This window comes from Thunnus maccoyii, chromosome 6, assembly GCF_910596095.1.
Source record: "Thunnus maccoyii chromosome 6, fThuMac1.1, whole genome shotgun sequence".
NCBI classification, from domain to species: Eukaryota; Metazoa; Chordata; class Actinopteri; order Scombriformes; family Scombridae; genus Thunnus; species Thunnus maccoyii.
The window spans coordinates 25,781,213-25,794,797 of record NC_056538.1 but is presented as its reverse complement, the minus strand read 5'-3'; the positions used below and the strand labels follow the sequence as shown (position 1 = coordinate 25,794,797).

At 42.1% G+C, this 13,585-nt stretch overlaps 1 protein-coding gene across 9 annotated transcripts in view; it reads right to left on the bottom strand.

The window, feature by feature from the left end:
- nbeab (neurobeachin b) overlaps positions 1–13,585 on the bottom strand; it is a 205,827-nt gene that overhangs the window by 87,141 nt on the left and 105,101 nt on the right. For 6 of the 9 annotated variants that reach the window (XM_042414356.1, XM_042414357.1, XM_042414359.1 and 3 more), the window contains exons 31-35: positions 11,166–11,326; positions 9,613–9,739; positions 8,679–8,798; positions 7,747–7,874; positions 3,578–3,639 (exon numbers count right to left, since the gene is read on the bottom strand). In XM_042414356.1, coding sequence (XP_042270290.1) covers positions 3,578–3,639; positions 7,747–7,874; positions 8,679–8,798; positions 9,613–9,739; positions 11,166–11,326 — 598 coding nt within the window. The remainder of the gene's footprint in view (positions 1–3,577; positions 3,640–7,746; positions 7,875–8,678; positions 8,799–9,612; positions 9,740–11,165; positions 11,327–13,585) is intronic. The other 3 variants (XM_042414361.1, XM_042414363.1, XM_042414362.1) reach the window with 1 other exon arrangement.

Genomic DNA, 13,585 nt, shown 5'->3' with positions numbered 1-13,585 from the left:
CAGATTACTGAGCAGGCTCACTGAGCCCTGCAGTGTGCGCCTGGAAGGGATCCGAGCCCTGGGCCGGACTGCCAGCACTTGCTGCCTCACAACATGCTCTGGAAATGATTAAAAAGCAGTTTGAGAGCGCGCCTTTCACTGTGGGAAATTCAGCTCTCCTGTACCCTCACTGAGGTGCAAATGGAAGGGAAAACAGAGAAGGCCACAGTTCAAAAGAGGAGGGAAAACACAGGAAAATGAAAGGAAAAAGGTTTTCAGTACTGGGGGCTACTAATGTATATAAAACTAAAGGCTATTCATATAGATAAGGGGCCTTTGAACGTGGCTGTCCATTAAAATTTTTCAGTAATTTATATTATTGTCACTTCAAACAGAAAGAGTAAATGGGGAAATATAAATAAAATAATTGCTCAAACATACACTGCTTGTTCTATGTCAATGTCTGGACAAGGTAAGCAGCATTTGTTGTGTACAGTACCACGGTAACTGACATTGACATTATTATGTATGGGCATGTGTTTTTGTACACAGTTGTCATGCCTGACACATACCGGTTCACGCAAGAGTACACAGTCTGACCCTATGATGCGTTAAGTCAGGGAGATGGTGCTGACAAACTGCTGAGCATCTGGTCTCCAAATGTTCCCTGTGACCCCCTTCCTCTGCTACAGTATCTGCCGGGAATAAGCTGTTCTTGATTTGGACAGGGATCATGTACAGTCAGTCTTCTGAGGTTCCAACTTGTACCACGCTCACGTGACAAAAATAAATACGGAAATCAAGGCAAATGTGACACTTGGGCAATGGCAGGAAAATGGCAGCGGGTCAGTGGAGCAAGAACTAGTCAAATTTGCTATCTTGTCTGAGGTATGCTTGTTGACAGCTGAGATAGCACTTCAGAGACTTTCTTTTTTCTTGTCTTTTTTACTGGAGTGCAGAGCTCCCAGAGGAGGCTGCTTTTGATTGCAGAGATTTAAAAAAGTCCTCTGCTGCCCATTTGAAGAAAATTAGGCCTGACGTGCACCTCCTTACGAATGAGATGTGATCCTTGATGTAAATGCAGACCATGAGCAGAGTGCAGCACCTCTAGCCATTGGAACTTGGTTTGGTAGCTTGGATATAAAAAGCCGGGATTCAAAGATGTATCAATTGGGGTATTGGTCTTTTGGGAGCAGACGAGCTCCATAACAAACTGACAAAGCCTCAACATATTTTCACTCTCTGTTGTTGTTATGGCTAGCCTGTAAGCTAACACTTCCTACTTACACATCCTCCAGACACGGATTAGCACTCTCTTTGTCATGTTTCTGGTGACCTAACAAACATAATTTTAAAATTCACTTGACTTGTATCTCAGGTTTAGTTTCCAAAAAGCTGTTCGCTCCCTGCTGCTGCTGCTGGAAACGAGGTTAATGTGACCGATGAATCTGAAAAATAACGTAAATTTGCAGATTTAAAATAAAATAATGGAAAAGCAGCTAAAAAGCGCCATAAAGTTGAAGCGTTAGAGTGACCTCTCTGGCATACTGGGCAAATTGGGAAATTTTGGAAGATTCAAGATGATGCTATGTGTTAATTTTGGGAAATAGCACCATTAGTACCCATTTATCTTTGAAAACACCCACCACCAACAGCAGAGAACGACTCGCTGGCCTCGAAAAATGGTTTTCTCTCCTCCCACTTTCATCTTCCTGAAATTCAGCAGGGCACTAAGTATTTGTGGTGTTTCAATCCAACCTGTCAGTGTGCAGGAGCCTTTGCTTTTATCTGCTCTGTTATACTCTCCACATCTGGAGGCCTTCCATCACTAAATCTCTGTGGCTCCACTCTAGATCCCCCCTGTATGTTTAAGCTGTTACAAGAAACAGAGCTGCTTGACCTTTTCATTCAGCTGCCCAGGCTGAGGAAAGACACATAGTGTCTGCAGCCGTGGCCAGCCACATGATGATTGCTGTGATTAGTATGCATAAATAAGAAAAGGCAGATCATTAGCACTAATTTATTCATAAAACTGACAGGTCACAAAACAGAGAGGGACTAAAGGTCAGCTAAGTGCCCTCCTTGCTGTATTAAAACATTAGTGTTGAAATATGTGAGGGATATGTTGAAGTTGGCATTTTATAGTGATGTCAGCCAAAGCTCAACCTGCATCTGAGAAAGCTTGAGATACAGCATGACACAGAGGACATTAATTAGGAGTATATTGTATAGTACAGTACATGTTATTATTAGTTATAAAGCAGCTCTGCCAGTATCAGCTTTGCCATATAAATGATAAAGGAAACACTGATAACAAACTGTGCATCTTTATAGTTTGATTTTTTTTAATACATATTATATTAGCTGGTAACTTGACAGACTCTACAGTATTAGTATACAAAATAATGGCTCATCTCTATCTCAAAGGTTGGAGAAGGACACCCAGCTATATGGTCCAGTTTCAAGGCCTCACCGTTTGATCGATATCTCAGCCTGTGTTTCATCCCCAGAGCCTCTAATGGCAGGAACCTCTGGAGCTGCACTAATGCTATCTGTGTAAAGGGGGGATGGACTCAGACCCCTAACAGCATGCTGACGCTCTCATCTGCAATAAATCCAAGAGCTGGAAAAAGCAACTTCCCAGAGATACTCTACAGACAGAAACGCAGGAGAAAAAGGAGCCTGTCAAAAACCTTCAAAAGAACAACAATAACTCAATGCTGTCTGCCCCATTTATGCACGTTTTTTTGGAGGGGAGCCCTTGAATAATGGCCTCCATATAACAGAGGCTGAGCACCCTGCTGAAGAAAGCTTTGGATGGCAGATACCATGGAGCACATATAGTGGCAATCCACCTCCTCAAGTCTCTGGCCCTGCAGTCTGGATTCACAGAGAGGCACCAAAGTAATGGCTTCCTTATGGGCTCCCGACGCAAGACTGATGGGCTGACAGAAGGTATGTTAAATATCTCCTGTTCTAACTGCTACATCGGGGCTTTGACCTTCTCTAAAACAAGGGCTTAACAAGAGATTCAGAGGGTCAGCTCGGAGGTGATCAGTCACTTGCAGCGTTGCGAGAGGTGGGGCTGGTTTCTCTGAAGGAGGGCTTGGGATTAAAGCTCTGAGGTGTAGTGAGAAAGTCTCTGGATTCAGTACGAGGCTGCGTGTTGTCATCGGTTTGGACGATTAGCTTATGGAACATTTTACAAAAAAGAAAACAATGATAAGCAAAGCTCCAGCAGAGATTAGATAACTTTCTGATATAAGACAGCCCCCTTATAATTAACCACAGAATAATATTGTTTAATTTCTTTGTGATTTGGACTACATAAAGACTGAATCTCTGTTTAAAATACACATTTTAAAGCATATTTATAGAGATTAGTAAAACGGACTGTTGAGCTGTCCACATCAAATTTTGCCAGATTTTATATTCAACAATGCACATCTCCACCAACTGATGGCATGGAATATTTTAAGAAGCATAGCAGAGAAAGAGACAGGAAAACTTCATATTACGGAGGGAAAAAAGACGAGACAAACAGACAAAGGGAGGCTGAGAGAGAAGGTTGTGAAGAGAAGGAAGAAAAAAAACTCACTTGAGAACAAAGCAGCATGACAAGCTCCACCACTGAGGTGCTTGACTTCATGCACACTAAACCTGTGGAGACAAAACAGATGAACCAAGAACACAATTAGATATTAACCATAATAGTTATTCAACATTCTCATTATTCTCATCTGTGGGCTTAATCAGTGGATAGTTATTTCATTATTTATGTAGCAGTCTATGATACTTTATACATCACTCTTAAAAACAGATATTCTAATTGATCCATTGTCTCCAATTTACACTTTATAAAAATGTTAAAAAAAAACAAAAAAACAAATGTTTTCATCTGCACAGAACAGATGCACACAAGTACATGCGAGCACCCCCTGCGCCATACACACACTCACACCTATTTTACATGCACATGCGCTCGCAGAAGTGAACACAGACATTCACAGCTTCTTCCCTCATCTCCATTCTGTAGACGGTGAGAGCCGCAGAAGCAGACAACGCTCTAATGAAACAAGGGCAGGTGTGAAAAGCTCATTTGCAGAAACAATGGCTGCAACTGGTCTCGTATTCTGCACCTCCAGCTCCTTCTGTTACTCCGCAGAGAACCATTAAAGGTGCAGTCATTAGTAAAGAAAAGAAAGCGATTCTCTAGGACTCATTATAAGCGTGCCAGGAGTAGAACTCTGTGCCACCACAGCTGCCATTGTTTCATGGATGACAGGGTGTCAATCAGAGGAGAGAGAAGAATATTCTTCATCTAAGATTTTAATTATCATATTTTTTTTAATGAGTACATGGCTTGGGCACTGTCCGGTATACGGCATCTACAATATGTAACAGTGGTTTGAGTGGTATGCGTTATTTGTCGTAATAATACAATAATGGTCAGGGAGAGACATGTTTTGTGGTAGTACGTAGATGATGAAAAGTTTATCTGTTCAATTTGAACTTCAGCATCAATATGTTATATTTATATTAAAGGGATTATCTGTTATCCTAATGTAAACAACATCGTAGGCCCACCATCAAAACTAAAAACACAAGACGAGCGCCCGCTATGACTGCTATAACACTGGACAACAACAAAATAACAAAATATCTTCAAGTTATTCGTGTTCGTAGATGCTTTTAAGTTATAATTCAAATTTTTATTACATTAAATTTTCGTTACATCAGCAATGTTTGTTACTTTCACCGTTAACTGGATGAGAAACACACAAAATGTACATATTTCATAAAGTCAAACTCTTGTTTTGTATGCGATTTTTGCTCAAATTTATATGGTAAAAACATTTAAGGTTTAACCATTATTATATTCAGAACACTGGGCTGGTTGCTACTTTTACATCATTCTCTATTCATGAATGGAGACTGTCCGAGGGAGCGTATTGTAAATACTCTGAAAGGATGTGACCCTGCTCTTGTACACACAGTGCCATGGCTGACCTCTTGTTATAGCAGTGACATGTTGAGCCATAAGTCAGTCCAGTCTGACACAGGAGTCAGGTGGCCAACTGACCCTGGCCTTGTGCTGGTAGACAAACTAAATGCATTCAATTTAAACACGGCCTGCCAGTCCTTTCCTGTAAACAGGGCAGGGTTAAGGCGCGGGTGAATGTGGCATTGTGGGGTGATGTGCCGGCAGGCTGGGCCACGCAGGGGACAGCGAGAAGCAGGCGGCAGGCATCACAACAGCAGCAGTGTTCGCACACAGGCCTTACCCACCAACTCCAAGTGTAAAGCTCAGGGTGCACTCAACATAATTGCCGCAGTGACCACATGTCTGCAAGGGGAGGGAAGGGGGGGGGGGGGGGGGGGGGGGTGAAGGAATAGGGTGAGGCGAAGGGGCACACGGGGCACAGGGGGGCTCGACCTCGGGCAATCTAAGGAGTGATGGATGGCTGGTAATTACTGGTAAATGGAGCGCCTTTGCACTACAGCACAGTATTTCAACTGTGAGCCTGGGAAGGTCCAGGAAGAAAAGGAGAAAGAGAGGGAAGAACAGTAATCTCTGCTCAACCATTTGGATAAACACACTATAACCAGCAAAGACTTAGAGTGGCTCGATAAAGTAAAAAGATTTAAAGCGCATGTGATAAATCAGTGCGTTTGTTTTGTCTGATAAACCTACTGTAATCCATGTCAGGGTGCACTTTTCTCAGACCCGGACAGGGTTAAACATGTCTGGTGAAGAGTGCTGAGGCCCGAGCTGTCTATCTATGACCTTGTTTGTGGGGTTACACTCTCAGCTCAGCTCTGGTTTGTCAGCTTGGTCAGTCTGCTGACAGACTTTGAGTGAAAGGGTAACAGACATATTCACACTTGTCAAGGCTATGCTACCTGATTTTTCATTCCTTTCTCCTGAACTCGAGCGAGTAGCTTTAGCCACATGTACATGGCATATCCACATGTCTATTTACATATGTATATAATGTGTGGTGTATGCATGATGTATGGAGGAAGGGTTTGTGAAACTTCACTGCCTGGGACTCTGAAAATGGAAACATTTTTAAAAAATGCGATTAGTAATACTTTAAATGTCCTTTTAATGACTGTAGACCAGAACTTAATTCATCATTAATGTATTAAATAAACAGGAACCTGCTCACATGTAAGCTTGCTAATGTTGATTACTGTTGAAACTTAAATAACCTTAACAAACTCCTGATTTAAGAGAATATAGTTTTCTTAAAATTGCAGATCCAACAGTTTTAAAACAAAATGAACTGAGCAAATACATGAAATTTTGTTCAAATATTTGTTCAGGGAAGAGGACAAGTGGCATCAGACTATATCTTTCAGGAACCGGCTTTAATAAAGTCACAGCGGCGCATTCTTTCAGCCTGCTGTCATTCTCTGCATAGACCTCTGAAAGTAATATCGGTTTAGCTTACTGTTAAAAGAACAGACTTTGGCAGTGAAAAAAGGCAGGGAGATCATTTTGCTTTATGCAAACTTCAAGACAAGAGACTGGAGGCCACACACATACACTCTGCACTGCGCACACATGGACAAATGCCTGCAGACACGTTCGCTGCCACACACACACACGAGCATGTGTTGGCTGTGGTGGCAGTGTGTTCTAGTGAATAGAGGCCAAAACAAGCCTGAGGAATAGAGTGGCAGTGCACACAGATGCAGGCAGAGAGTCCCTGAGGTTAGGCACAAGTAACACTGTGAGAAGCTGCCAACCTGGGGGCCTGAGGAAGGCACCAGGATCCTTCGCATAGCCACCAGGAAATAAGACTAGAGCCCGGAGTGGAGTGCAGCAGAGCTATCACACACTTCTGCAAACACTGTGCACAATTGAACCGGTTGTGCCTTTTGAATATGTGCAATCTGACGGTCGTGATGCTGTTTATGAAAGCTATTATAGTGAAGACATTAGTGATGATGAGGGCCGTGACAAAGAGCATCGAGTCTGCTGAAACACTAATGATTCCAGGTTTCACTCGCAGCGCTATATCACTTTAACATCAACAAAGCATTACTCCATTATCCCTGAAACATTACTGAAAATTTAACAAGGCCTCTGTAAGCATCTATACTTTATTTTATTTTCCGTTTGAATGGATTTGGATTCGACTGTGCAGAAAATCTGCTGAATTGTTTTATGGCACAAAATGGGAAAAAGGTCGACGTTCTTCCAACGTAAATAGAGCTATTGCTTTCAGATTTTGGCAAATGGCAAACAGTCTAGCGAAATCACTTCCCATGAGTTCATTTTGATATTATAAAAACAACATTTGACCAAAAAAAAGACAAAAATCTCTCTGACACCATGCAACGGAGTCAGTTGGAAATGAAATCTTAGTTTTGAGAACTATTAGTACTAAAAATATCACTGGAAGGAGGCAAAGGCCACCGACGATTTCAACATTTGTTTCAACGTGACATTTGTTGTGACTGTCAAACGCTGATGTTTAAAAATACTACATCTAGGAATAATTCTTAATATGTGGAGTAAATCATAAGGAAGACAAACACACAGAAGCCACGAGATGAATGAAAGAGAAAGCAGATTTAATCACAACGTGACAGATCCCCAGCTTGTGTGCAAAATAGTGACTTTCCTGTCAACACGTACTACTGTGTGTGTGTGCATCCATCAACGAGACAACCGGAGAAGTACATACAACGGTAGGGCAGTGGGGTTCGCGCACACAGCTTGAGAACTGCGGTGCTATATTACAACACCTGTACCTTCTATGAGCAACTCCTGTCCGTGGCTGCCCAGCAGGGTGCGCGACAGAAAGGGTGCAAAGTCCACAAAGATCTCTCTCAGCAGGGGCGCCACCTTTTCTAAAGCCCTCTCCAGCTTTGTAGTAATGCTGTAAAAGAGAAAATAGAAGACGTGAAAGCGAATTAGACACCTGAAATACAGTTTTTAGTGTAAGAGATGTAATGTTGCGCCTCAGAATCGACCCACTGCACACAGCTAACAACAGTTAGTGTGTAGCCAGACTGATAGTTCTGGTGGGTGCAGAGGGTAACCAACACATTTCAGAGGATGCAAACCAAGCCAGATATCCATAAGAGTGGCTGCTATCACCGGAGATGTCAATAAGATAACGTTTTATGTCATTAAAAGCCACGAGAACACGTTTGTGGCGTTCAAAGAGGACGTCTCACCGGTTGTTTGCATTCTTTGTTGTGTTACCAGGCTTGCACATGGGATCACAGTTCTACACTGCAGAGGGAAAGTTCCTTATCTTCTACACACTCGCTACATGCTGCTGCCTGACATTATCTAAGCACCTGAGAGAAACTGTGAGCTGGAGTCATGCAGCCATACAACTCAAGACTGTATACAAGCAGAGATATGACTAAAGCTGCAACATATCTCTGTGTGTATACACACAGATACTAGGCAACATGAGGGGAGTTGAAGCTTGTTTTCCCAGCTAAAATGGGCAGAAAGCAGCAGGATAGGGAGAGACTGAGAGAGAAGAGAGGAAAGGTTTGGTTTGGGATTTGTTTGAGTTTGTAGTCAGGTCTTTGGCCCTGTGTGTGCATGTGTGAGGTGTAATCTGCCTTCTAGCACCTTGGGAAAACATAGCAGAGGGATGACAGACTAGTAGAGAAAACAGGGTGCAGGGGGGTCTACTGTAGGTGACTAATGTAAATTTCCTTGCCTAAGACACTGGCCTGCACCTCTGGAGGCTGCCTGTAATCCTGTCATGGAGCTAAAGGGTTTGAGCTCAGGAGGTGTCAGTCCCTGGCGTAGTGGACACTGGTCCACTTCACAAAAGGCACTGAAATAGAAAGAAAAATGAAAAAATGAAACCACAGGCAGTACTTGCTTCATGTTGTTTTGTGACTTAAAGGTTAGGCCCATGAACCAATTATATTTTCAACTGTTTCATCTTTGGTATTACTAAAAAAAAAAAAACATTTATTCAGTAGACTGGAAAAGGCAATTTAGCTTGAATATTTTTTTCTCCATCTGAAATATAAGTTCGGCATCAGGAGGCTCTTCTGCGAGATAGTACTATCATTGACTTCACAGTTACGCTAAGTGATGTCGGTTACTGCTGCCATGGCAACTGACTCTCTGTTCCTCTGGCAGAACATGCAGAGGCAAAGAGAAAGAGAGAGAGAGAGAGAGAGAGAGAGAGACTCCAGAGAAAGACCTGAGCTCCCAGCAGTCAGTGGGAGAGCAGGACTAAGGATGTCTGTCACAAACTATTAGAGCAAGAGGAGATGAGTCAAGGTCACAACGAGATACACGCAAAGAAATACACAATTGTTAAACACAAAATAGTAAGTCAAACTTCACCATAGGGTTTACATAAACCCACCTCAAATATACCTTGTTGTAGCATTTTATTTTGATGACATAGAAACAAAGAAAATCTTTTAAATTAAAGGTAAATATGAAGACATTGTAGTTCAAATCAGATCAGGTAATAGTATCAATTAGTTAATCAGTTAAAAATAGAAAAAAAACATGTTTGAAAGATAAGATCCAAACACAACTTTGCAGATGAACAGATGTACGTAAGTCACAGGTGAGTTTATTAACACAAGAAATAAGAGTAAAGGGGAACAGAGAGGGCCCTGTTGTACCTCATGTTTTCCACTGTGTCTTCAGGCATGGGGGCCACCGTCTGCACGGCCGGTAGGTTCTTACTGGTGGCTCCGTTGACAAAACTGGAGGAAGAGGAACTGTTAGAAGCGGCAGCATCAGTGGCTCCTGCGGGGAAGAAAGACAGAAGAGCAGCGCAAGAATAATAACCAATGTGTTAATAATGTTTATTAATTTTACAAAGAGGTGAGGATTATTTTTTAGTCAATGAAAACACATTTACAATATATTTTCAGTATCTTAGTACTATTAAGTTGTCAAACATTAAAAACATTACTGGTCTCTGTCACCTCCAGAGACCATAAACTTATGTGATGCCTCGCAGACTGAAGTAATTTAAAGAAAAAGAAGAAAAAAAATGGTGGAAAAGTGGAAAAAACAGAGCCGCAATCTGGCTCTTATCAGTGGACTGCATCAGTCGGCGCAAATTTCGACCCAGTCAAACAATGAAAACACGGTAACAGTGTACCATATCTTTTAACTAAATCTAAATCCACCTGAGCTGGTTGTTCAAACTGGTGTCAGCAGCAACATATGGAATTATTTTGCTTACTGAGACAACAAAGATGAAGAACCAACCGACATACCGAATCTGTGACAGACTTGAAACAACATCCCCGTCAAATTTTTACATATTACGCTTCCTGTACGTACGTTTTCTGTATCACAGCAAAATTAAGGTATTGTGACGACGGTAATTCAAAGATGAGCGTTAAGTCACATCTTCTTGGCGGTATACGCCCGAGCATAAAATCATTCTGACTGTCCTTGTGAGAGGTTAAAACCAGAGAAAGTGAGATCATGGGGTCTGGGTTAGAGCCTGTGGCTTTAGCTGAAAGAACACTTTGACTTGGATGCATTTCTCACATTCCTGCAGAGGGGCTCAGAGAGGAGAGGGAGATTTTTTTTTTTTAATAGAGCACATTAAAAAGGTGTTGGAGTTCCTAATGGCTCTTGGTGTTAAGTGGCTCCTTTCAGAGGCCCAGACTACAGGAGCCTTGAGGTGGAACAGGCTCGATGCAGCAGATCCCCAGGAGAAGCAACGTGACAGCAGTGGGGGGGGGGGTGGGAGAAGGGCACGCTGTCAATCAGATGGGAAAACACTACACAGGCGAGCACTATTAAAAAGACATTTGGTTAATTCTATAATTCAAATAGATTAAAAGGGAATTGTTTGACTTGGTTGCATCAGAAGGAATCCTTGGGACTGAAACACAGGTTTTATTTTGGCAGTGCACAAAGTTGCTGCAGACACTGATAGAAAGGTAAAGAGCGCCATCTGGTGGTACGACCCTCTGCATTGGAATAGAAGATCACATGACCTAGCAGATGGAAAACGGTTTGATCCTATTTTTGGGATGGCATCAAAGAAAGAAAAAAACTGACTTTGTCATTAGATGAGCAGTAATTACTCAAATTAAGCCCTCACAAATTGCTCTAAAGTAGTATTATTTGAAAATTAACCACATTACCAGGCCTGATTGACATATTTAAATAGTGTAAGTATGTTCCGGTAACCTTGTGCATGACCTACCCGTGGTGTTGATCATGCTTTTGGGGGTTGCAGAGGCAGCGGCGAAGATATTAGGGGTGCTGCCAGCTGTCAGCCCGGCAGAGGTGCTGCTGCTGCTGCTTCCCACTGTATTAACTGTTAGGCTGCCAGGAGAGGGCTTCTTCACAGGCACCACCACACTCCTGCAGGAAACACACACACAATATGCTTCATTCACACATTCACATAATTAAATTATTCTAACAAACTGAGTCTCAGAAATTTGGTAGAAATTCAACAGAGCTCACATGGCAATACTTTGTGCAGAGTGAACAGCAGTGGATGCAAAAAAAAGGGGCAGCAGAGTGCAGTGAAGAGGAAGAGCTGGAGGGTCTATGCTCTTTGATTAGCAAGTACCTTCCCTGCCAAAGTGCCTTTGAGCAAGGTACTGAATCATTCAGGGTGATTTCAGATGATAACTCGGTAGAATTATTTATATACTCTGGCTAATGGCCTTAACATAATAAAAAGACTGTGTAAAATAAATGCTTTCAGTTTTGTCGGAGTGTTATAATTGAGCCCAGTGGCTGAGAATTGGAGTTTGTAAACTAGCCTTGTGTCAGGGGTTGAGATCAGATTAGCCAGCTATATACAGTAGCAGGTTAGCTTCAGGACATAAGTTGTCATAATAAAACTAACTTTAGTTAAGCCAGAATCTGGAACAGAGGTTTTTTTGGCCCTGGTCACAGGACAGAAAATGAATTTGGATTCAACAGTTAACTTCCTAATCATCCTTTCTGGCGTACCCATCAGACCATGGTGGATAAAAAATTAAATTCTTTCATGTTCTTTGAGAAAAAGGAGAACAGCGATGATCTTCACCGTCTCTCACTGCTCTCAGGCCCTGCCAGCATGAGCATGCCCAGACATTAGTCAGAACATTTGAGAAAGGTAAACATCCTGACCTGTAACTCCATCTTTCAGCATAACGTATGCAATGCAAACACACACACACACGCACACACACACACACACAGGAGGCTAAAGTAAATAACCAAAGGGCAAGAGGCCAGCCAGGCAGCTACTACACTTTCCCTTACATCTGCTCTTGCCACCGGTGGCCCTCTGCTGCCCTCTGCTCCGCTCAGACGAGCTGAAAACATACCAGACTCTAATGAGAGGCTCTCCAGGAGCAAGTTGGCAGTTGTTACTGACACGCATTTGCATAGATACTGTGTGTGTGTTCCAACTGACAAAACTATGGCTCATTGAGCACAAGATTCAAGACCTTTCTATTTGGCATTTGCTCTATACAGACATACAGTGCAGCATCTGGTTTTGACAGGCAATACATATGTAGAGTGTTAGACATATTTGCATGTTATGACCTATATATATACTGCAGGTTTTTAGACTGTGTACCTAGATAGATCGAGGTTTAAATCTTCTTCTGAAGGAGCGTGGGGCGAGAGATTGCTCCAAACTGACTGAGATGTCAGGATGAAAGATGAATAATTATGCAAGAGAAGTCAACAAGGAATCTAAAAATACCATGGCTTCCCTTTTATTAGAAGCTACTGTACTAAACATCACATGCTTTTAAAAGAGAAAGAAGCAGAGCTCATGAATGAAACATGTGAAGGAAAGCTTGTGGAGTCTTGAGATGAAAGTTACACTTGTGACCTCATGTAACAGCCCGGGGAAGCACGGACACAACACTAACCCACCAGACTTTTTTTGTTCACATGCAATCTGATTGGCCGAGGATTAAAGATGATGCAGTGAACTTGGCCCCGCGAGAGCTCCCTGACAGGAAAGAGAAGGAAGGCTTGTCCTTATCAGGTCTGCGAGTTGGCCTTTGGGTTTGTGAGGGTGCCAGATAATGTCTTGTCCAATCTCCTGCAGTTACTCTGGGTGACACAGGCCAGGCCTCTGCTCTGTCATGAACTAAGCCTGCTGTCATCTGAAGCAAATCCCTAGAAATCTTCCCTCAACAAAACAACACAGACTTTTACTGTTTTATGTTGCTTTTATGTATCCACAGTTCCTCTCTTAGATGAGGTAAAACATGCTGGACTTCAAGGGAAACAAATCTAACTTGGATTAGATGTATTTCCGGCTTTATGGTAATTTATCTTGCATCCCTTTATACAACTGATTTCTGAACATCATCAAAGCTGTGTTGTTTTATGTAACAGATGAGATGACTCTGTAGGTACTTTCTACAGAAAAAAAAAAATTATATTACGCATTACAATACCAAAACTAGCGCTTAAATACTTTTTTAAAAAATTCAGATCAAAATCAACTCAATCGCACACAGGAGTAAGAAAGAGTCGGAGAAAGCTTGAAAGCTTACTGAAATATTAATATCTCCAGAGATACAGCTGTGCTCTGAAGAGCACTGATGACAAGTATCATTTATTTAGTAGATTTCTGTACTTGTTTCCTCTATGAAATCT